The 23856-nt window shown below is 48.1% G+C and overlaps 1 protein-coding gene across 1 annotated transcript in view; it reads right to left on the bottom strand.

Annotated features, from left to right (window-relative positions):
* TECTA (tectorin alpha) overlaps positions 1-23856 on the bottom strand; it is an 82746-nt gene that overhangs the window by 37145 nt on the left and 21745 nt on the right. Inside the window, 5 exon segments of the mRNA XM_015474707.3 lie at positions 8591-9192; positions 17209-17782; positions 19078-19530; positions 19532-19671; positions 21614-22184. Coding sequence (XP_015330193.2) covers positions 8591-9192; positions 17209-17782; positions 19078-19530; positions 19532-19671; positions 21614-22184 — 2340 coding nt within the window.

Below are 23856 nucleotides of genomic sequence, written 5' to 3'. Positions count from 1 at the left end.
ACGCGTACCTGTTACTGAAGCGCATATGACATCAGCTTCATATTACAGCTGGCTGTCTACACCTCTGTCTCATCTACAGGATTAGGAGCGACTTGAGAGGAGGGACCACACTTTATTGATCTATGCATCCACCTCCCCCTCATTCCCCGCTGGGCGCCCACCACAATGCCTCACGTGGAGAGGGTACTTGACACATGTTTCCTCCTGTATATTTTAAGTTGAGAAAACAAGGAAATCTCTGAGCTTCAAACTCCAGAACGGTATGGCCCTTGCACCGCTTTGATTCAGATCAGTCAAATCCTGCAGCTTGTGGCTGGGTGAGTGCATGCTGGAAAACAAAGACTGTTGTGAGGGCTAAGAGACAGCTGATCTTCCTGGTGGAGAGGAAGGTGGCTGCCCTTTGGGGTGGTCTGAGGTTGCTCTCTGACCGGAAATACCTCCCCTTCTGACCTCCTTAATCTCTTTCTCATCTGACACTCCCACCCCCAGCCCAACCACCTTAATTCAGACTCTCATCACCTTCCAACCTTCCACCTCGACTCTTAAACACACCCGCTACTCCTCTCCCTGCCCTGGTCCTCCCCTCTCCTTCATTCACTCTTCACTGCCTCTCCAATATTTTTTAATGCAATTAATACTTAAAACCCTCTCTGCAGTGTGAATGAAATGGGGGATACGCTTAGCACATCCGACAGGGCTCTCCAGGAGCTGGCCCTGCCTCTCAGGCCCAACCCACTCATTTCCTGCACCCCAGCCACACCCAGCACTTCACTGCTCCCCAAACGGACTGAGTTGCACCACTCCACATGCTACTCCCTTTGCTGTGAGTGTGGTGGTGCTTTCTGGGTCCCTCCAGGGGACCCATCCTCAGCAGTTGTGAATGTGGGCTAGTGATAACTCACAGTTGGTCTTGGCCACAGGGAAGCCAGCTGGCCCAGGAGGTTATGACCTCCTATTCCAGCCCTGACCTCACCCTAAGGGCAGCCATTGGTCAATGACTGACCAACACAGGGGACCGATTCTGTGTGTGGGTCACGCACCAGAGTTTCCGGTGACTGTAACTAGTGTCCAGCTTAGACCACATCCTCTCTGAGCTCCCTGCTCCTGGTGTTTCCCGCATTTCCAGGCACCACTTTCTCAGACTCTGCCTCTAGGCGATCAAACCTGAGACAGCACTGATGCTCCTCGCCCATCCCCCATTTTCTGGGGCAATATTCACCCTTCAAATTTCAACTCAGCTATCTCCTTGTCTGTGAATATTTGTCCAGGCAGGACTCACTCACTCATCCAGTAGGCATCAGTCTGGCACTACTGTGCACCAGCCACCGTGCTAAATGCTAGGATAAAGCACAAGGCTCTTTCCCTAGGAGCTCACAGGCATGTGGTCAAGACAAGTACATAAGCAGGTCTGATTGTCTGATAAAAGTTAACAGTAGAGATAAACAGATGCACAGGAACCAGACTCAGCCTGGGAACAGAATCAAGGATACCTACAGAAGATGGTGCCCACACCCAGCTCTGAATGGTGAGTAGTGCTGGCCAGTCAAGACAAGTGAAGAGTTTGGGATTAAAATATACACATACTAGATAACTAGTTAGGATCTACTGTTTAGCACAGGGAACTCTACTCAATACTCTGTAATGGCCTATATGGGAAAAGAATTTACAAAAGAGTGGATATATGTACATGTATAACTGAGCCACTTTGCTGTGCACCTGAAGCTAACACCATTGTAAATCAACCATACCCCAAAAAAATTTTTAAAAAATACTGCTATAGATAAAATAGCTAACCAACAAGAATCTACTTGTATCACAGAGAATTATACTCAATATTCTATAATATACAGAATAACCATACTCAATATTCTATAATGGAAGAGAATGTAAGAAATATATATGTGTGTGTATATCTCTATATACACATGTATGTATAACTGAATCACTTCACTATATACCTAAAACTATCGGAGAAGGCAATGGCACCCCACTCCAGTACTCTTGCCTGGAAAATCCCATGGACAGAGGAGCCTGGTAGGCTGCCGTCCACGGAGTTGCTAAGAGTCGGATATGACTGAGCAACCTCACGTTCACTTTTCACTTTCACGCATTGGAGAAGGAAATAGCAACCCACTCCAATGTTCTTGCCTGGAGAATCCCAGGGACGGGGGAGCCTGGTGGGCTGCTGTCTATGGGGTCTCACAGAGTCAGACACGACTGAAGTGACTTAGCAGCAGAAACACAACATTATAAGTCAACTACATTTCAATAAAAATTAAAAGCAGAACAAAACAACAAAAAAGAAGGAATGAAAGTGAAGAAAAGGGAATCCCAAGAAGAGAGCATAGCCCACGTCAAAGCCAAGAGGAGAGAAACAACCTCATAAATATGAGAAATTACAGCAAAATAATGATGCTGGAGCACAAAATGTGACCTTGGGAATGATGGGAGATGAAGATGGAGAGATGGGAGGTTCCTGGACCATGGGGGGCCACGTATGTAATGTCCCATGAGATCAAACTTGAAAGGGACTCATTTTGCAAAAAAGTCACCAGTGATCTTAGTAAAAGAACTTCAGTAGCATGATGAAACCAGAGGTTAGACTGGAGAAGTTAAACAGCAGACAGGGGATATGGAAGCAGAGATGACTCCAGGAGTTTGGTAAGGAAAGGGAGCAGAGGGATTAGATAGAAGAGGGATTGGGTTGAACTGGGGTCAAGGTTTGTCTTAGAATAAATACGTTTATGGGTTGAAGAGAAGGACCTAAGACACAGGACAGGGAGGAGATGACAAATGGGCAAGAGCCTGAGAAGGCAAGATAGAGATGGTGCAGGTGGGTAGTGGCCATGGAGTGGGAAGAGATGCCTCATTCTCTGGAACAAGGAGAGGAGGTGAAGATGACGTGGTGATGGGTCATTTTGGTGACAGGGTGGAGGAGGGAAGTGGAGGAGGGAGATCACATCTGGCAGGCACAATTCTCTCAATAAGAAGGCCCAGAGCTCAAGTGACATAGGTTCCATGTAGACCCATAATACAGGTGCTCAAGGTCACTGAGACACGGAGGCCGAAGGGCCTCCCACCAGCCTTGACAACACACGTGAATAAATGAAAGGCTGTGTACCAAATGGCTCACATGCGCCGGCTGGCGTTTCTCCACATTCTCTGCTCCTGGCTACTGGATGTCAAGCAGGAGGCGACACCTTGGGGAGGTCTCGTACCTGGATTACAACTGAGAGGCTTCGAGAACCTGGGAAAGCAAGGTCTCAACATAAACAGGCCGGCTTGGCTTCTCCCATCTCTGAAGCCCCGGGAATCCCGCCTCCATCCCTACATCCCTGCCCTGTCTGCCCTTGCGAGTGAGAATGGAGGGAAGGTGGGAGGCCGAGGAAGGAAGGGGTCAGTAAGGAAGCGGTGCCTGATGGACGGAGGACGCGGGCACAGAGGAGGAAGAGGAGGATGAGGGGATCAGTGTGGGGCTATTTGTTTCTAATCTGAGTATCGGAAATAAGGCCACAAACTTGCTTTTCAGTGGAGAGCTTTCCTTTAAATAGCTGGCCCAGACCTGCTGCTGCCTCTTCAGCTGTTCTGAGGTCCCCTCACAGCCCCCTACCTTGCTGCCCCTCTGGGTCTCCATGGACGATTCCTGGTCCTCCTTCTGGGCCTGGCCAATGGACACCTTCAGGGCTCAGCTCCGGGTCATCTCTTCCAGAAAGCCTTCCTTCTCCACCCCCAGGTAGCTCAGGAAACCTGTTCTCTCATGACACCCACCTTCCACCCACACATCACATTTTTCTGGGATTTCACATCATGTTAAAGTTACCTGTGAACACATCTGTCTCACCTACCAGACCCTGAGTTCCCTTAGCACAGGAGCCCTGTTTGACTCGTGTTTCTACCCTCAGGGTTTGGCACAGGACAGACATCAATACAAGCCTGTCAAACACAACTGAGCCACAGTGATGTTCAAAGGTCCTCTCTTCTCTGCTGCCCAAAGGATGAGCAGTCAGTGATAAAGACACTGGCTGTGAGGCTCCTAAAAGCCTTCCCCTTAGCCTGGACCACTCAGGACCTGGCTGTGTTGAGCCTAGGGGAGACGGAGGACAGGGGCCATCTCTGTGGAGCTCAGGCTGTGGATGGCTGATGCTTGGGCTGTGCAATGCCTGGGAGAGGCTCCCCTCTCCTGCTCACCCCACACCCTGCCTGGTACACACACAGCATGTTTATTTCTAGTTTTCCTCGGCTTAGTGGATTTCCCCATATCCTCAGTACTGCAGGGAAGGAGAGTCGAAGAGGGACCTGGCGTCCCAAGGAGTCCCCTCCAGGTCCCCTCTGGTTTTGTGTGCACCCGCAGTGACCCGGCTCTGTTGCTGTGTTTTGCCCGGCGCTTGACTGTGCGCTGTCATTATGATGGCCGTTATTCTTCTCAGGGAGAGATGGTGACTAATAATAACATCATGGGAAAAACAAATGCAAATCATTGAACAAGCAGATCCTGTAGTGCATGTTAATAATTCAAAGTAAATGCTAAATCCCCCAGACCCCCAAAGGAAAGAACCTTCAAGCATCCTGAACTTGGTCTTCCTGTCAGAGATTGGAAAGCTATATACTCTGTTCCCAGCTTGGGCATCTTAGGACATCCAGGGACATAGAAAGGCAGGCCGTGGAAAGTGTCCCCTCACCCCGTTAATCAATTCCTCCTTGCTGCCCATGACTTTCTAATTAGTCCCTGTTGTAGACTGAGTTGTGTCCCCCCAAAAGATACACTGAAGTCTTAACCCCCAGGATGTGTGAATGTGGTCTTGCTCGGAAATAGGGTCTTTGCAGATCTTAATTAAGTTAAGATCAGATCACGCTGTGAAAGGGTGGACCCTAACTCCAACGACGAGTGGTCTTAAAAGGAGAGAGATTTGGCGCAGGGGGAAGAAGGTCATGAAAAGATGGAGGCAGAGACTGGAGGTATGAGGCCCCAAGGCAAAGGTCACCTACAACCACCAGAAGCTGGGAGAAAGCCTGGAATAGATGCTTTCCTAGGACCCCAGAGGGACCATGGCCCTACCAACACCTTGATTTCAGACTCCTGGCCTCCAGAGCTGTAAGAGAGTAAGTTTCCGCTGTTTTAGGCCACCTGGTCTATGATGCTTTGTGATGGGAGCCCTAAGAACTAACATACTCTCCCCTCTCCATCTCTTTCTGAGAAGAAGAGACCAGCAGTGTGGTTCTCAAGGCTCTTGACTTTTTAGCCATGAGTGCATCTCAAGAGACATGTGCCTGGAAGGTGAGCTGACCCAAAGAGAGGGAAACACCCAGTGAGAGCGGGGAATCAGACTCGGGAGGAGAGAAGGGAGAGCAGAAAAAAAAACAAGTGTCCATGAGGATCTGGTGTACATATGTGAAGGTAACTGGGTCAGAAAACACAGGTAACCTCAGATGTCTACTTAACTAAACCTTGAGAGTGTGTAATGCAAGGCAGAAAATACAATTTCATAGTACACTGGATGAGACAGGGCTTACGAGCAGATTGCATTTTAAAAGAAGAGAACAACCTGAAAAGTAGAAAGGTGGGAGAGCATTAAATGTCACAGGGAGAAGGAATGACATCAAAATTTATAAATCTAAGGGTAGAAAAATATCAGAGGAGGAGCAAAGTACAAATAGGAGGCAGCCACATGGACAAAATGATTGATGTCTTTGTTTTAACACAATTGATGGAAGTGAAGGAGAGAAGTTATTTTAATGAGTGACTTTGACTATCCGGACATCTGTTGGAAAACTTATGTGGCGAAAAGCAAGGCACCTGATATATTCCTAACTTGTCCGGGTGGCAATTCAATCTTCCCAATTGCTGAAGAAGTGACCAGCGGCAAAATGAAAGTCGTAGGAACCTTGGAAGAAAGGGCTTATTATGTCATCTGTTTCCTTTATTTGACAAACGTTTTGAGTGTCATGGCATGCAGTATATTCATTTAACATAAAGATGGATTAGGTGTGGTTCTCACCCTCAAGAGGCCCACAATGAGTATTGAGTGAGCCAGATACAAACATCATGGAAAAATGCACTATGATTAATGCCTTCAATGACTGAGGGACCAACTGTTAGAAGGAAACACATAGGGAAACAGTAGGGGGTTTGGGTAAAATATCCGAGAAAGAGAAGAGGAATGTCCATAGTGAGACTTTCATCTTAGGTGCTAAAAAGGCACATTTTCCAGTAAACGTGAAAGAGAAGACAGTTTAAGGAGCAGATGGCTGGTGAGAGCCTGTTGTAAAGCACAGGGGAAAAAAAAAAAGGTACAATCTGTTTTTAGGACATATATTAAGTTAACCTTAAGAATGCATTCCAATATACAGAGGGTACAGACAAATATGTGCTTCCCTGGTGGCTCAGTGCTAAAGAATCTGTCTGCCAATGCAGAAGACTTGAGTTTGATCCCTGGGTTGGGAAAATCCCCTGGAGAAGAGAATGGCAACCCTCTCCAGTATTTTGAGCTTCCTAGGTGGCTCAGTGGTAAAGAATCCACCTACAGTTCAGGAGCTGCAGGAGACACAGGTTCAATCCCTGGGTCAGGAAGATCCCCTGGAGGCAGAAATGGCGACCCATTCCAGTATTCTTGCCTGGGAAATCCCATGGACAGAGGAGCCTGGCAAGCAACAGTCCATGGGATCGCAAAGAGTCAGACACGACTGAGCGGCTAAGCGCAAAGACAAATAGTACTTGATTCCACTTACACGAGGAACCTAGAACAGTGAAATTCATAGAGTCAGAAAGCACACTAGTAGATGCCAGAGGCTGGGGTGGGGAGGGGAGATGGCGAGTTAGTGTTTCAAGGGGCAGAGTTTTGGTTTAGGAAGGTGAAAAATTTGGGAGTGGAAAGTGATGAGAGTTGCTCAACAACATGAATGCGCTTGGTGCCACTGAACTGTACAGTTTGTATCGTTAGTCACCCAGGTGTGTCTGATCCTTCACAACCCCATGGACTGTAGCCCACCAGGCTCCTCTGTCCATGGGATTCTCCCGGCAAGAATCTTGGAGTAGGTTCCCATTTCCTACTCCAGAGGATCTTCCCGACCCAGCGATCGAACCTGAGTCTCCTCCATTGCAGGCAGATTCTTTACCGTATGAACTACAGGGAAGTCTCAAATTGTACAGTTAAGTATGCTTAGAATAGTATGTTTTACGTTATGTGACTTTTATGGCAATAAAAAAAAAGCTCATAAATCTCTGTTTGTCAGAGAAGAGGGTTAAAGGAAATACTAAGAAAAGAAAGATATCAGCAGAGCTGCCCAAGGAACTCTTTAAGTCAGGATTTGAAAGAGAACATATACAAGAGGAAGAAGCATCTCCTTAGAGATATATTACACCACAGACCTGGGAAGATAGTGTTAGAAGGCTGACATCCTAAGTCAGCCCCTCCAAAATGCTAATGTAATGGCTTGTTAGTGTCTCAAGTTCTACTTAGGGTGGGCCCTTGAAGAAGGGGTGGCCGGGCTCTTGCTGGGGCCGATGTCCACAGGCTGGACTTTGGAATGCACAAACCTCCTCAACCCCTACCTGCTCCTGTCTTCAATGGACAGAAAATGTGGGGAAAAGTAAGATTATAAGGGAGCCCCTAAGTGCTCCAAATGTGGGCAAGACTCTTGAACCCCCGGGTTCCCCGGGAACCAAAGGGAGACTGGAAGAGGCAGAAGGAGGCCCAAGCAGGCAAATGTTTTTATCTCAAAGAAGAGAAGGAGGGGCTTCTCTGATGGTCCAGTGGTTATGAATTCACCTGTCAATGCAGGAAACACTGGTTTGATCCCTGGTCTGGAAAGATACCACCTGCTGTGGGGCAACTAAGCTCGTGAACCACAAGTACTGAGCCCGTGCACCCTAGCACCCTAGGGTGCTCCGGAAGAAGAGAAGCCAGCGCAATGAGCAAGCTGTGCAACGCAACTGGGGAGTAGCCCCCACTTGCCACAACTAGAGAAAGCCTGCGCACAGCAATGAAGACCCAGTGCAGCCAAAAACAAATAAAATACAAGGCAAAGAGATAGATTAAACAACAGTACACTTGCAGATGCCTAGCCTGTACTACGGAGAAGGCAATGGCACCCCACTCCAGTGCTCTTGCCTGGAGAATCCCATGGGCAGAGGAGCCTGGTGGGCTGCAGTCCATGGGGTCGCACAGAGTCGGACACGACTGAAGCGACTTAGCAGCAGCAGCAGCAGCAGCAGCAGCAGCCTGTACTAGGCGTGCCTTCTCCTACATAGACAGCCACTGCCTGAGGCCATATGACAGTGGTCGACCAGGACTCCATCTAGGTCTGTGCCGTCCCCAGCACGCTCTCCTGTGACATGAAAGGCTGAGTTCCTAGAGCTGGCTCTGTCCCTAATTTGGTTCTGGGGACCTGGGTATTTTCCTGTCTGAGGGCTCCATTCCTTATCTGTAAGATAAAGTGACAGGAAATCTGCAGGGCCCTTCTCTGCCCTGACATCCTCTGCTCTTCCTTAGATCCTGGGCCTGCCTGGTTCAGCTGCAGCCTGGCTTGCTGGCCCGGGAGCCCTGTCCTCACATCCCCACGGCTCCCCTGCTGGGGCCCTGCACCCACTCACCAGCACCGTGTGCTTGTAGGCCCTGTGAATCACGATGCTGTAGCCCCACACGGTCACCTCCACCTGCTTGACCCACAGCGCCAGCGACGGATCTCGATCCTCGTTCTTGGCTGTGACGACGAACTTGGGGAACGTGTCTGAGTTCGGCCTGCTTCCTGTGGTGCACAGGATGAGCGGGCAGCTGGTTTGGAAGTCAAAGGGGTAGCCGTCAAAGGTCAGGTAGTGGCCGTAGCCCGAGACGACGCAGGAGGCGTCAGTGCGGGCCTGGCAGTAGTAGAGGCCGCCTTCCTCCATGCAGTACTCGTCGTCCTTGCAGGGGATGGTCTCACAGTGGACGCTGTTGTCCGTGCCATTGCAGTAGCAGAAGATCTGGCAGTCCAGGTCCACCCAGAAGGTCTCATTGGTGGCAAGCTGGTGCCCTTCGAAGTTGCAGCCACACTCGCTCCGGGTGACGCACTGGCTGCCTTGCAGGGCATAGCCCTCGTCACACTGACACCCCTCGGAGCAGGTGTCCACACAGATGGGGCCCAGGGCCAGGGTCTCACAGGTCTCCGTACACGTCATGCACTCCTCGAAATGGCTGTTCTCCGGGCACTCCAGAGCTGAGGGTGGGCAAGGAGAAGAGGGGCTTGAGAAAGGGACAGAGAGTAGAGACAGAGTTTGTGTACGCTCATCAGCATGCACGGTGCGTGTGCGTTCACGGGTGTATGCACATGTATATGTGCATGTGTGTGCATGCGTGGGTGTGTGCAATGCACGTGTGTGCCTGTGTGTGCATGCATGTGTATATGCTGCACGTGACTCTTATTTGTCCAGCACAGTGGGCTCAGCGAATGCCATGTGATCAGCACGCCGCCAGTGTCACTGGGGGTGATCCATCCGAGACTCCGTGAGCCTCGGTCATGCGCCCCTAGTGCACTTGATTTTTCACACAGAAGATTCTGGGAGGACAGGCCTCTTCTGAGCACCTGCAACATGCCAGGCACTGTTCTAGGCATTTTAGTGTGACTTTTCCAACAACCTGGACGGTAAGGAAAGTCAAATCACAGTTGTCTTACAGGTGAGGAAACTGAAGTTTAGTGACTTCACTCCGCTGGTAAGTACTGGAGAGAGATTCGAAACTGTGTCTCCTGAATCTAAGTCTCTGAACTCAAAGACTCTGGAAAGAGAGTCCTGGAAGGAACAAATGCTTTGAGGCCACAGAGACACGGAGGTACCGTCTCTGAGCTTCAGTTTCTTCTTTTATTTTTATTTTTTTACTGAGAAAACCACCTGTAAATCACTATTTCTTTTTTTTTAATTTAAATTTATTTATTTTAATTAGGGACTAATTACTTTACAATACTGTATTGGTTTTGCCATACATCAACATGAATCCGCCACGGGTGTACACATGTTCCCAATCCTGAACCCTCTTCTTTTATTAAATAAGGACAACGTTTAACTAGGACCGCTGTTCTAATATGCCAAGTCCACAGTAGAGGTCAGTAAACGCTGTGCTCTTCCCCCTCTTATACTCCCCTCCATCACATACAGGCTTCAGGGAGGTGCCACCAGTCTACAAACTGGACTCACCCTGGGTCTTTCGTCTCTCTGCTCCTGTGCCCTCTGACCCCTTCCGCCTCCTCACTGACTTCAGAAATGGTCACCCCCACCTCCTCTGTTCATGTCCTTGGCCCCACAGGCATGGCCCTCACCAAGCGAAATGCTACCCATCTTCCAACTTCCCTTCAAGTTGTGCTTCGTCTAGAAGCCTTCCTTGATGGATTAAGTCTCTGAGTCACTAAGCACAGCATATAAAAGAAAAGCATACATGGCTCACCGTGGGGTTCTGTGTAGCCTTCCCATTTCTCTTTATTATTTTTGTTTGTCAGAATTTGATAAGAGCCGGGGTGAGTCCAGGAGCAGAGAAGAAATCTACCTACAGGTCTGTGTTGTCTGAAGATCTGTGAAGGTCCTCACCCACCATCTCCTGGGAGTTTAAGATCTGGCCTTTAAGGCTCTCTTTAGGTATTATGTACACTATCACTCCTTAAGAGGGTTTTATAATCCAAGGACACAAAGCACACTATAGAGAAATAAAGCGCCTGGCAGTAATAGATCTGCTGATGAGCACCAACTCAACAGTTCTGCACTGCGTACTGAAAGCCAATCTTTTTTTCCCCTCTGGGCTAAGGGGTTGTCTCCACTTCCATTGACCAGTTGAAGGCTAGTTCAGCACTGATAAAATATGTCTGTAGAGAGGGATTTTCACATTTGTCTTTAAATTATGAATGTTCTAACACTGACTGCAGGTTTATGGTGATAGCAAATAACATGACTTATTTAAATGGCTCCCGTTTTATGACTTATTGTGTTGTCTGAATGTGTCTGAAAGTCTGGCATATACAGAAACAAAGTAATAAAACTTCTCCTGGCCCCCAAAATGCCTCTGAAATTACTTAATTGGGCAGTCTGACTCTGCCAGTGAGTGCTGGTTAAAAAAATATCCAAACACAGAAGCAGTGGTTGTCTCTCTCCAGGCCCAAAGGAGATTGTGTTCCTGATTTGCAGTTGTCACGCAATCCAATCCCCACTCTGCAAGACCCCGGCCAGATTAACCTCTTAGTACCCAGAGACTTGATTATAAAGTGTATGTGCTCTGGACTGCCTCACCAGACCCATCCACACATTTTAGGGTATTCTCAAGTGTGTGCTGTGACCCTCCACCCAAGGAAGCCAGGCTCCATGTGGCTGCTGCTGTCCACATGCCTCCCTCTAAAAGAGGTACTTAAAAGCACTTGCTCCAGCTCTGCAGGCCCTGATGAAGGATTCAGTTCAGTTCAGTTGCTCAGTCATGTCCAAATCTTTGCGACCCCATGGACTGCAGCAAGCCAAGCTCCCTATCCATACCAACTCCCAGAGCGTGCTCAAACTCGTGTCCATCGAGTCGGTAATGCCATCCAACCATCTCATCCTTTGTCATCCCTTTGTATTCCCCTTAAATCTTTTCCAGCATCAGGGTCTTTTCCAGTGAGTCAATTCTTTGCATCAGGTGGCCGAAGTATTGGAGCTTCAGCTTCAGCTTCAGCATCAGTCCTTCCAATGAATATTCAGGACTGATTCCTTTTAGGATTGACTGGTTTGATCTCCTTGCAGTCCAAGGGACTCTCAAGAATCTTCTCCAACACTACAGTTCAAAATCATCAATTCTTCGGTGCTCAGCTTTCTTTATAGTCCAGCTCTCACATCCATACATGACTACAGGAAAAACCATAGCTTTGACTATATGGATCTTTGTCGTCAGTATAATGTCTCTGCTTTTTAATATGCTGTCTAGGTTGGTCATAGCTTTTCTTCCAAGGAGCAAGTGTCTTTGGAGCCCAAGAAAATAGTCTCTCACTGTTTCCCCATCAATTTGCCAAGAGGTGATGTGACCGGATGCCATGATCTTAGTTTTTTGAATGATGAGTTTTAAGCCAGCTTTTTCACTCTCATCTTTAACTTTCATCAAGAGACTCTTCAGTTCCTCTTTACTTTCTGCCATAAGGGTGATGTCATCTGCATATCTGAGGTAATTGATATTTCTCCTGGCAATCTTGATTCCAGCTTGTGCTTCATCCAGTCTGGCATTTCACATAATGTACTCTGCATTTAAGTTAAATAAACTGGGCGACAATATACAGCCTTGACGTATTCCTTTCCCAATCTGGAACCAGTCAGTTGTTCCATGTCCGGTTCTAACTGTTGCTTCTTGACCTGCATACAGATCTCTCAGGAGGCAGGTAAGTTGGTCTGGTATTCCCATCCCTTTAAGAATTTTCCAGAGTTTGTTTTGATCCACACAGTCAAAGTCTTTGGCGTAGTCAATATAGCAGGAGTTAGATGCTTTTCTGGAACTCTCTTGCTTTTTCAATGATTCAACAGATTTGGAAATTTGATCTCTGGTTCCTCTGCCTTTTCTAAATCCAGCTTGATCATCTGGAAGTTCTCAGTTCATGTACTGTCTGAAGCCTGGCTTGGGGAATTTTGAGCATAACTTTGCTAGTGTGTGAGATGAGTGCAATTGTGTGGTAGTTTGAGCATTCTTTGGCATTGTCTTTCTTTTGGGATTGGAATGAAAACTGACCTTTTCCAATCCTGTGGCCACTGCTGAGTTTTACAAATTTGCTGACATATTGAGTGCAGCACTTTCACAACATCATCTTTTAGGATTTGAAATAGCTCAACTGGAATTCCATCACCTCTGCTAGCTTTGTTCATAGTGATGCTTCCTAAGGCCCACTTCACTTCGCATTCCAGGATGTCTGGCTCTAGGTGAGTGATCACACCATTGTGGTTATCTGGGTCATTAAGATCACAGTTCTGTGTATTCTTGCCACCTCTTCTTAATATCTTCTGCTCTGTAAGGTCCATACCATTTCTGTCCTTTACTGTGTCCATCATTGCATGAAGTGTTCCCTTGATATCTGTAATTTTCTTGAAGACATCTTCAGTCTTTTCCATTCTATTTCTATTCTATTCTATATAGTCTTTCCTCCTCTATTTCTTTGCATTGATCACTGAGGAAGGCTTTCTTATTTATCTCTCCTTGCTATTCTTTGGAACTCTGCATTCAAATGGTATATCTTTCCTTTTGTCCTTGGCCATTAGCTTCTCTTCTTTTCTCAGCTATTTGTAAGGCCTCCTCAGACAACCATTTTGCCTTTTTGCATTTCTTTTTCTTGGGGATGGTCTTGATCACCACCTCCTGTACAATGTCACAAATCTCTGTGCATAGTTCTTCAGGCACTCTGTCTGTCAGATATAATCCCTTGAATCTATTTCTCACTTCCACTGTATAATCATAAGGGATTTGATTTAGGTCATACCTGAATGGTCTAGTGGTTTTCCCTACTTTCTTCAATTTAAGTCTGAATTTGGCAATAAGGAGTTCATGATCTGAGCCACAATAAGCTCCCGGTCTTGTTTTTGCTGACTATATAGAGCTTCTCCATCTTCAGCTGCAAAGAATATAATCAATCTGATTTCAGTATTGACCATCTGGTGATGTTCATGTATAGAGTCTTCTCTTGTGTTGTTGGAAGAGGGTATTTTCTATGACCAGTGTGTTCTCTTGGCAAAACTCTGTTAGCTTTTGCCCTACTTCATTTTGTACTCCAAGGCCAAACTTGCCTCCAGGTATCTCTTGATTTCCTACTTTTGCATTCCTGTCCTGTATGAGGAAAAGGGCTTTTTTTTTTTTTTTTTGGTGTTAGTTCTAGGTCTTACAGGTCTTCATAGAACTGTTGGTGAAGGATGGGGAGAAGCAATTCTCAGCAGATACTGCAACCAGGAAAAGAAAGCATCATTGCCATGGCCCCACACTTATTTCCCATGAACAATGCCACCAAACTGCTTGGTGCAGTACAAAAACAATCCAATGACACTTCCCGCTAGGCAGGAGCTCATAGTCTAAAAGGATGACACAGATACAGTCTGGCAACAACATGGATTGGGTATAGGCAGACTCTGTAATCCTGTAACATGAATGAACTACAACTACAAAGCTGAGTGCAGGGGGAGGGACGGAGATCATTGCAGACAAGCTGGAGGTAGGGCAGAAGAGGATGTGGGAGGTGGGTTAATAAGAAGGCCTTGGGAAGGCATTCTGAGGTCCCAGTAGGTGTGGTGGTCAGTAGAAACCTTGGAGCCTCCCTCCCTTTAGGTGAATTTCTGAAAAGAGCGTTCCCAGAATTCCAGCTTCAGGATTGACAGATTCTGCAATTAAACCCTCCCCAGTGTGGTCAGGGTCACCACAGACAAAACCGCCTATCTTTGGGATGACACTCCTTTGGACTTTTGATGCTCAGAAACAAGGGCATTATTATAAAGTAAAGGTGAGTGTGTGTGTGTGTGTGTGTGTGTGTGTCTTAGTTCTGTCTAAGAATTTTCTACTGAAAAGGCCTAGAGGCAAAGTAAGGATACTCCAGTAGTGATAGGTAAGCCTCACCCAGACCTTGGTTTCTTCTTCTTTTTTTAAATCTTTGGGCCCTGTTGCAATGCCTCTTAGTTTTCTGAGCAGGGATCGAATCCATGTCCCCTGCCTTGGAAGCATGGAGTCCTAACCAGCGGACCACCAGGGAAGCACCCAGACCTTAACTGCTAATAACATTCTCCACCAAAAGGAACCTGGGCTTCTTGGAGTAATGGTTGATTCTAGGCTAGGGAAGGGAAGGCTAAAAGATGACATGGAGCATCTTGTTAATCTAGAAAGTAAGAAAATGGGTGAGAGGGAGGTTCAAGAAGGAGGGGACATGTGTATACTTGTGGCTGACCTATGTTAATGTAAAGCAGAAACCAACACAGCATTGTAAAGCAATTATCCTCCAATTAAAAATAAATTAATTTTTAAAAAGAAAGAAAATGACAGAAGCCTATGAAAAGGAGGTAGGAGGCAACTTGAAGGGGCTCCCACGGGCCAAATCTGAAACAATTTTAATGCCAAAATAATTAACAAATGTAATATATCCCCAGTGGTTCAGTGGTAAAGAATCTGCCTGCCAAGCAGGACCTGTGGGTTTGATCTCTGGGTCAGGAAGAACCCTTGGAGGAGGAAATGGCAACCTATTGCAGTATTCTTGCCTGGGAAATCCCATGGACAGAGGAGTCTGGCTACAGTCCATGGGGTCAAAAAGAACTGGACATGACTTAGTGACTGAGCATGAGCGTGAGAAATAGGAAACACAAATAACTGAAAAAAAAAAACCCAGGAATCCATGTGTCAATATTGAGAAGATAGATGAAGGACTTCCCTGGAGGTACAGTGGTTAGGTCTCCACATTTCCAAAGCAGGGGGCATAGGTTTGACCCTTGGTCAAGGAACTAGATCCCACAAGCTGCAAGGTGTGCTCCCTCAAAAGATAGATAGATGATTGAGATAAATAAATAGGTGAATGGATGGATAAGTGATAGATAGGTGACAGGCAGACAGAAGAGAAGTGAGGGCTCAGTAAAATAACAGCTGCTGACGGGCACTAGTGGAGAGAGTACAGGCGCTGGGAACTGTCAGCCTGTAATCATCATGCTGAAGATCAATACGAGCATAAGTCATCGGTGGGCACTAAATCGAGGAGGAGGACTCAGGACAAGCAGGACACTGCATGGTCTTAAAGTATTTCCCCACACAGTGGTCATTAGTTGCATGGGAGAAACCCCAGAATGACACAGAGTGAAGACATTTGACACCTCCTGACCAGGGGATCAACATGCCCATCCCTGATAAGAGGAGGCGCTACATGGTGTGCCACCCATGTGACCTGATGCCAGGAGGAAAACAGGCATCTCCTAAGCAGGAAGCTTGGTGCCGTGTACAGTGTTACGCCGTCATGGGGATACACCCAACCCAAATGGGGGGCCGTTCTATCTCAAAAGGGGGGAGACTCTATTCTTTAAAAATGACAAGATCATTAGAGACAAAGAAAGCTAAAGAATTGTTCTAGGTTTAAGGAGACCAAAGAGACATGACGACTAAATGCCACGTGGGATCCTAAGACTAGATCCGTATTGAGTGGGGGCTAAAGCCATTAAGGACATTACTGGGTCAGCTGGCAAAATTGAAATACAAATGTTAAGTTATCACATCAGTGTTAAGTTTCCTAAGGTCAGTAACTGTACTATGCTCTGAATGAGTGTCCTGATTATAAGGAAATACAGACTTACGTATTTAGGGGCAAAGGGATATGAGCTCTGCAACTTCTTCTCAAACAGAGAGACAGTGAGAGGGAATGACAAGGCCAGTGGGGCAGAATGCTAGCAGTAGATTCATCTGGGTGAAAGCTATATAGATAGGCTTGTACCTTCCCTGTAACTTTCAAGTTATTTCAAAGTAAAAAGTTAAATAGGAAGAAATACAATGGGAGAGAGAGAATCAGACGTGAGGGAAGGAATTCTCAATGGTGGAGCTGGTCTTGGTGAGGTCTGACCTTCTTGGTAGGGAAGAGATATGGAGATGCAGTCCAGATGGGTCAGTCCTGGTTCCAGGCCTGGGTCCCACCTCCTCAGCCACCCCTCCTTCTACCTTCCCACTTACTCCTCCCTCTGGGCTCTCCCCTAGCTGAGGAGGTTCTCTATCTCCTCTTCCCAGCAATTATTCTCATTACTACCAGTAGTGCCAAGAGGGGTGAAATATTCTGTGGACAAAATGAAAAACCAGCTACATGGGGCTCTTCATAACCATTGTCAAGTTGTCCTTGGGAATAGGGCTAATCTCTACTCAGGAGAAGGTACCCTGACTGATCACATTCTGTTGAAATGAATGGGGTCCTGCTGCCAAGAGAGAAGGCACCCACTGAGCTGTCACAAAGATTTCTGGTGCTTTGACATGATGTGTCTCCTCCACTAGATAAAACCAAGGGTCAAGAGCTAACTGTTCTACAGCGAAGAGGGACTGTGTGATGAGAAACAAAAATAAAGGTGAGAAACGGTCTGGTCTTGGGGGACAGGCCTTCCAGAGGACACCCAGGGAAAGTCTACAAGGTAATTAGATTGTCCTTGAGTGTGGGATTCCACCAGGAAGAGAAGACGATCCACTGGGATGTCTCAGCTCTTGCCCCGCCCATCATCCGACTGGCCTCCCCCATAACGCAGCCCCAACTCACGGCAGAAGTCGTGGGTTCTCCAGGGGCCCACCTCCACATCGGCGTTCTTGCAGGCACTTGCGTACCGGGCCACGGAGTCACACAGCTCCGACTCATTGCCCCCGCTCTGACACAGGCGGAAGAGGCAGGTGCGGTAGTAAGCGGTGACGTTGACCACACTATGACACTCCAGGAAGGAGCTGTTGGAGGGGTCGTTGATGATGCCGCACCTGGAACGGCTGCGGTAGAACTTCAGCAGCTCCGAGTCGTTGTTGCAGGCCTTCAGCAGGTCCCCGCACTCCCCATTGCAGATCTCCTCGAAAGTGGTCCAGCTCTCCAGGAACACTGCCAGGTTGTCCGTGCACTTGCCAGTGGGGAGACAGAACTCGTCGCTGGCGTTGGCATTGAAGAAGCCACACAACCCCCCAGTGCAGTTAAAGTAGGCCGTGGAGAGTCGGATGTAGAGCAGACCCACGTCTGAGTACTGCACGGTCAGCACACCCCTGGACTCCACCGTCGTGCTGCTTTTGTTTCGATAGATTTCCAGCTTCCCCGAAGGATGGAAAAAAGGCAGTTCCACTTCCTGACCATTCACCTGAAAAGTTAAATCACTGTCATTCATCCCAGATATGCACAGAGTGCCCACAGTTTCCTAGGCTGTGAATAAAGATGTGGTTCTGCCCCATGACTAGCCCTTGGAAAAATGTCCAGAAGCTGACAGTGTGTGGAAACCACACAGACGTCAACTGTTTGTTCATGGGCATCTTTGCTGCTTTTTTTCCAGGCTCCTCTGATCCAACACATTTGCTGTTTGTGTGTGTGTGTGTGTGAGAGAGAGAGACCCTGAGCTAGTTCCAAACACTGAAGTGTGGGCAGCAGTCATTGTACATATGTGACTTACCTGTCCCCGACCTCCTACCTCCTTCCTCTCCCTTCCTCCCTCTTCAAATCTTACTCTTCCTGGGTCTCAGCCCCTTGGAAGCACACAGTATATATATCTAATTATCCAGCTGTCCATCTGCCTATCTACCTAACACTAGTTCAATAAATTAATTTCTGCCAGCATGTCAGTGGGTATAAAAACACAGCCCTTTCAGTTTGTGGATGGATGTTTTATTTACTGCATTGACTTTTGCTTTCTAGATTAGATGTCGTGTGATATTATGAAATGCATGTACCATTGGAAGGAGGGTGAACCGCCCCTCCCCCACCCTCCCTCATCTCAGTTCTGCCACCACCCAAGTGTCAGGCCCAGGGCCCTCACTTAGCCTTTTGGGGATTCTCCTATGAAAATGAGGAGTTGCACTAGATGATTTCCAAAAATTCCTTCTAGAACTAATTATCTATGAGCTTGTATGTGTAGTATTGGGTATTTTAGACCAGAACAGAGGGACGGGAGGCACCCTGGCAGGCACCCTAGTGTCACATCAATTTCCATCTATAAATAGAAGATCCAACATAGTGCAGGGTAAAGAGCACAGACTCTGGAGCCAGCTGACCCAGCCTTGAATCTCATTTTAGGGCTGTGTGTCTTTGGGGAAGTCACTTAACCTTTCTGTGTGTCAGTTTTCTCATCTGTAAAATGAGAATAGTTATCTACAGCCTAGGATGAAATGCCCTACTGCTTAGGATAGTGCTTGGCACATAGTAGGCGTCCTGTAAGTATTTGCTATTCTGGGGAGCTGGTCCTCCCCTCATTTGAGGAATCCCAGCTTCACTCCATGTCTCCACTCGATGCATACTTGGAGTTGACAGTCAGAAAGCTCTCCCATTTCAGAGTCATTGCGGTCCTAGAATCCGCTCACGGTCAGAGGCCTCGAGGCAAGCCCGAAGAACACGGCTCCACCGCGGGACTCATCAGAAAACTCTCCAAGGCCACAGGAGTCTTACCTTGACCTCCGAAGCCCCAATGCCTCCTATCTTGACCTCTTGGTCGGCCACCAGGATCCGGACACCGCGCAGCCAGGCGGGCCCCGCCTCGGGCTTCTTCTTGTTGATGTCGATTTCCAAGTACTCCGGCCGCTCGGGGCAGGTCTTGAGGAGCGTGTAGGAGAACTCGGCGGGGAAGGCGTAGGCGGCGCCGTCGAAGGTGTGCAGTACCTGGCTCTGGCTGAGCAGGCACACGGTCTCCCGCTTGGGGAAGCAGCCCTGATAGCCGTCCTCCACGGCGCACACCTCCCCGCCACGGCACGTCTTGTTGAAGCAGTACACGTCGCCGCCCTCCTCGCACAGGCACTGTACCGTGCAGTTAGCCGTGGCCCAGAAGAACTCGCCCATGGCGTAGTAGTGGCCGTCGAAGTCACAGCCGCACTTGTGCAGCGGGACGCACTGGCTGGTGCTGAGGAACAAAGCCTTCGTTGCATTCGCAGCCCTCCGTGCAGGGCGTGACGCAGTTCTGCGAGGCCGTCAGATCCGAGCACGTGTCTGGGCAGCTGCTGGTGCACACGGAGTAGTGGCTGAAGCTCGGGCACTGCACGGTGGACACTGACGTAGGGGAGAGGAGAGAGTGTGACAAGGTGAATGACCCGGGGGCTAACCGGAGGGTCGGGGGCGAGGGGGGTTGCCTGGAGAAGAACGCCCCTTCCGGACCCGTTGGTTCCTGGAGGAGAGTCTAGCCGGCACTGGCTGGGGGAAGGGAGACTGAGATTGTGTCTATAGTGAGGAGCTCAAATCCTTTGGTAATAACTACTGAGTAGCGAGAAGGGTTAGAACCTCATTTGATCATCTTGGAAGAAAGATGGAAGAAAGACTGGAAGAAAACTTCAGGTTACTATCCTAACTAGATTTCACCGATTATTCAATACAGGTTTAGTATTGAGTGATCTACAACCAGGGAGATGGTTTAAGATATTCACCTCATGGGCGTATAAGTTGGTCTGATTTTAAAGAGCATACCCCATTCTTAGAAGGAAATACATCCAACTTGCAGGAGAAATGAAAAAGGTAACTCTTAGAGGAGGAATTTGAAAAAGTGAATTTTCGAACAGGGACCAAAGGAGACGGAAAATGAATTCTCTGGGATTTGAAAAATAAGAAAGAACCTTGGCTATCTGAAAAGAACCTGTGTGCCCGTTCCCCCAGGAGACTGGATTGGAACTAGATGCCTTCCAAAGCCCCTTTTTGCCTTGGAAGCATTCAGTTCTTATTTTAAAAACATCTGAGTCTGGTTTGGGTCTGGTTGAATCCTACAGGCGGGTGCTCAAGAGCCTGGTAGACTAGTTCTCTGAATTAAATCTAATTCATCCCACTGAAGTGAAAGAGAGAGAGAGAGAGTAATGTGGAGGGTAGGAAAGCAGTACCACTAGAAAAAATTAGCCATGATAGGCAAAAATTTAGGCAACTGGATGCTCTTAGATTATACAAGGATTGAAGAGAAGTCACAGTCAGTCGTAGCTTGAATCAGCATTTGGATATTTCAGGCGTGATAGAGGCTGGCCAGTCCCCACAGCAAAAAAATAAAAAACAAAAATATATTGTCTTTTAATAGCTTGATTAATTCTGAAAGAATTGATTCTGATGCATATTAATTTCTATGAAGCCAATTTAAACTGATAGGAAAAAAATTGCCCTCTGGCCTTGGAACTGAAAGAAACTTCAAAAATCTCACTTCCACTGCGCTCTCAAATGCATGGGGTATAATTTTCTGTTTACTCTTGTGGAGAAAACCAAAGACCAGGAAAGAAACAAAATTCCAACAGGTGATTTGGCTTTTCTGTTTGCTGGTTTTTAACATTTATATTACTTGGAAGAGTAGTTATGGAGAGAAAGTTGCATAGGAGGAAACCATAAAACAGCTACATGGTTCCAAACACTCAATCCAAAAGTGTAATTCCAAGGGGACAGGTGGGTTTCCCACACTACTGGGGCTTTTCCTCACCACCCAGCATTTTAGAAAGCCTCTACCTGCCCTGTCTACTGCCCCTTCTCTGACCAGCTGAAATGCTCCAAAGCAGGAGTCATAGAACCTGGAGGGACTGCAAGTGAAGAAGAAAGACCCAAGGACAAAAATGCCATGGGTTCTATATAAATATCTGGATGGTGAATACTTTTCCCAAAATCTGGTCTTGATTCCCCAGGCCAGCGTCCACATTTCCGCAATGGCCTCAGAGATAGACACCTCCAGCTTGGACCGCCCCCCTCAACCTTGGCTTGGCCACCACTGTTAATGGCCCTACTCTGGCCACACATTCCATGTCTCCAGACCACAGATGCTCATTAGTGGTTTCTTGTTTTCTGATCACCATTTTGGCTGGGGAGAAAGGTCAAGATCCTTTTATAGTTCATTCTTTATCATTTGTGATACTTCAACCTCACCCTGACCCTCAGGTAATGTGTCTTAACAGGGAGCTCTCTGAGGAGCCTGGAAACCCTCTCCCAGCCCCCCTGCATACTAGTGGCTTTCCGTGTGGACGGGATGCCAGCTTACCACACCCAGTCTGGATGCGCCAGTCTCCAATCGGAATGCCCAAGCCTTGGCACACAAGGGCATAGGCCTGGATGGCCTGACACAGGAGGGTCCCATTGTCCCTCACACTGCACAAGTCATACACGCAGCTGTGCATGAAGGCCGTGGGGTCCATAACAGTGCCACACTCCCACAGGGGACCGTCCGTCCTGTTGAGGAAGCCACAGTAGTCGGGACCAAAGTAGAGGGCCTCGGTGGCCGTGTCACACTGAGTGCAGTTGTCCACGCAGCCCGAGTCGCACTTCCACTCCATGTGGTAGACCCGCCAGCTCTCTCCCAGGTCCAGGACTGACATGGCCGGCCTGCCGTCAGGGCGCAGGAAGTCATCCAGAGGGTTTTTGTTGTAGTTCCCGCAGAGTCCGCACGTGGAATTGATGTAGGAGCCTGGGATGGAGATGGAGGCGTAGTGCTGGCCGTCAAATGTCACTAAGAGCCCAAAATCCGTTTCCACGGCAGTAGACATGCCACTCTGGTAGATTTTCACCGCCCCCAATTCTAAGGTGACGGGCAAAGAAGCCACTAGGTCATTAACCTGCCAACAACAGCAATAGTGAAAAGGCAGGTGAGCAGAGGCCAGGGTAGTGGGTCCAGCCAAGGTCAGGAAAAGGAGGAGGAGCAACTCAGTGACCCAGAGTGCATGGCCCCAAAGCTGCTCAGGTCACCGGAGGGCGGGGCTTGCCTTCCAGGAAGGCAGAGGCCCCCAGGACCCTTGAGAGCAGGCTGGCATTTGAGTTGTGACAGATATGCATTGCTTAGTGCCACTCTAGACCCCTCTGGGGACCAGGTAGTGGTCAACACTTCCTGCCTGGCTCTCAAGGCATGTGTGCATGCTCAGTCACGTCCAACTCTTCGCAACCCCGTGGACTATAGCCCACCAGGCTCCTCTGTCCATGGGATTTTCCAGGCAAGAATACTGGAGTGGGTTGCCATTTCCTCCTCCAGGGGATCTTCCAGACCCAGGGATCAAACCCACGTCTCCTGTATCTCCTGCATGGGCAGGCAGATTCTTTACCACTGTACCCCCTGGGAAGCCTGGCTCTCAGGCCAGCTTCAAGTCTTTTCTCGAAAGACTAGTTACCTGGCTTTTCCTCTTTTCTCCTCGAAATCCATTCTTTAAGTCTCAGCTCAAGTCACATACTTTCCATGATCCCCAAGCTGCCCTTGGCACCCCTGGACACTCCTCCCAGCAGGCAGGGGCACTATAAACCATCCCACACCATCAAGCTTTGAGGCTGCCTTGGTGTTATTCTCTGAGTATTTCACCCTGTCACTTCCTGATACCAGGACTTTGTCACGTCATCATTCAACACAACAAATTTGAATACCTACTAGGTACCAAGCACTATGTTAGGTGTTGAGAAAAAGAATTTTAAAAAAAGTAATTGTCCCTGCCCCTGAATTCTTGGTCTACTGAGGAAGAGAGACACAAATATCAATGTACCAGTTAAAATATGCATTCATAGGTGATGCAGTGATCCAGTGGGAGAAAGGTACCTGACCACTGTTCCAGCCTGGGGAGGGGGCATTCATATCAGCTTTTTAGGGGCAATCAAGTCTGACCTGAGTCTTCTGAGATAAGCAGAAGTGGCTGAAGGAAGAGTAGGGGTCAGAGAATTCCAGGACAAGCGAATGAAGTTGCACGGTTAGATAGAGCTATATGAATATGAGGATAGTCATCGGGTGTTGCTGGACTGCAGAGGGAAGGGGTGGCTGGAGATGAAGGTGGAGACACAAGCAGGGTCCATTCATTCAACAAATGTCAACAACGTAGCCCTTTCTGTGTGTCCAGCTCTGTTCTAAGAGTTGGGGACAAAAATGTGCTTCTTGAAACATCTGTTTCCCTTCAGGAGACCAACAATAAACAAAACCAATAAGGAAAATAGGTAACAACACCAGGAAACTGTTCTGCAGGAAAATAAAGCTGGGAATGTGGGTCCAAAGTGCTAGAGAGTTTGCAATTTTAAATAGGGCCAGGGAAGGCCCCACGGGGAAGGAGACCTTTGAGATGAGGAGGAATCCATGCCATTGCCTGGGGTGAGAGTGGCTTGGGCAGAGAGTGCAGCGAGGCCCTGGGGTGGAGCGTGCTGGGCACACTGGGGGCACATGGGCCATGTGGCCGGAGTGGAGAGCCAGCAGAGGGCATGGTCAGTGAGGTCACAGAGATAAGGGCAGCCAGAACAGGCAGGGCCTTGTTGGCCATTGTA

Source organism: Bos taurus, chromosome 15 (genome assembly GCF_002263795.3).
Source record: "Bos taurus isolate L1 Dominette 01449 registration number 42190680 breed Hereford chromosome 15, ARS-UCD2.0, whole genome shotgun sequence".
Taxonomy (NCBI): domain Eukaryota; kingdom Metazoa; phylum Chordata; class Mammalia; order Artiodactyla; family Bovidae; genus Bos; species Bos taurus.
This window is presented reverse-complemented; position numbering and strand designations above follow the sequence as displayed.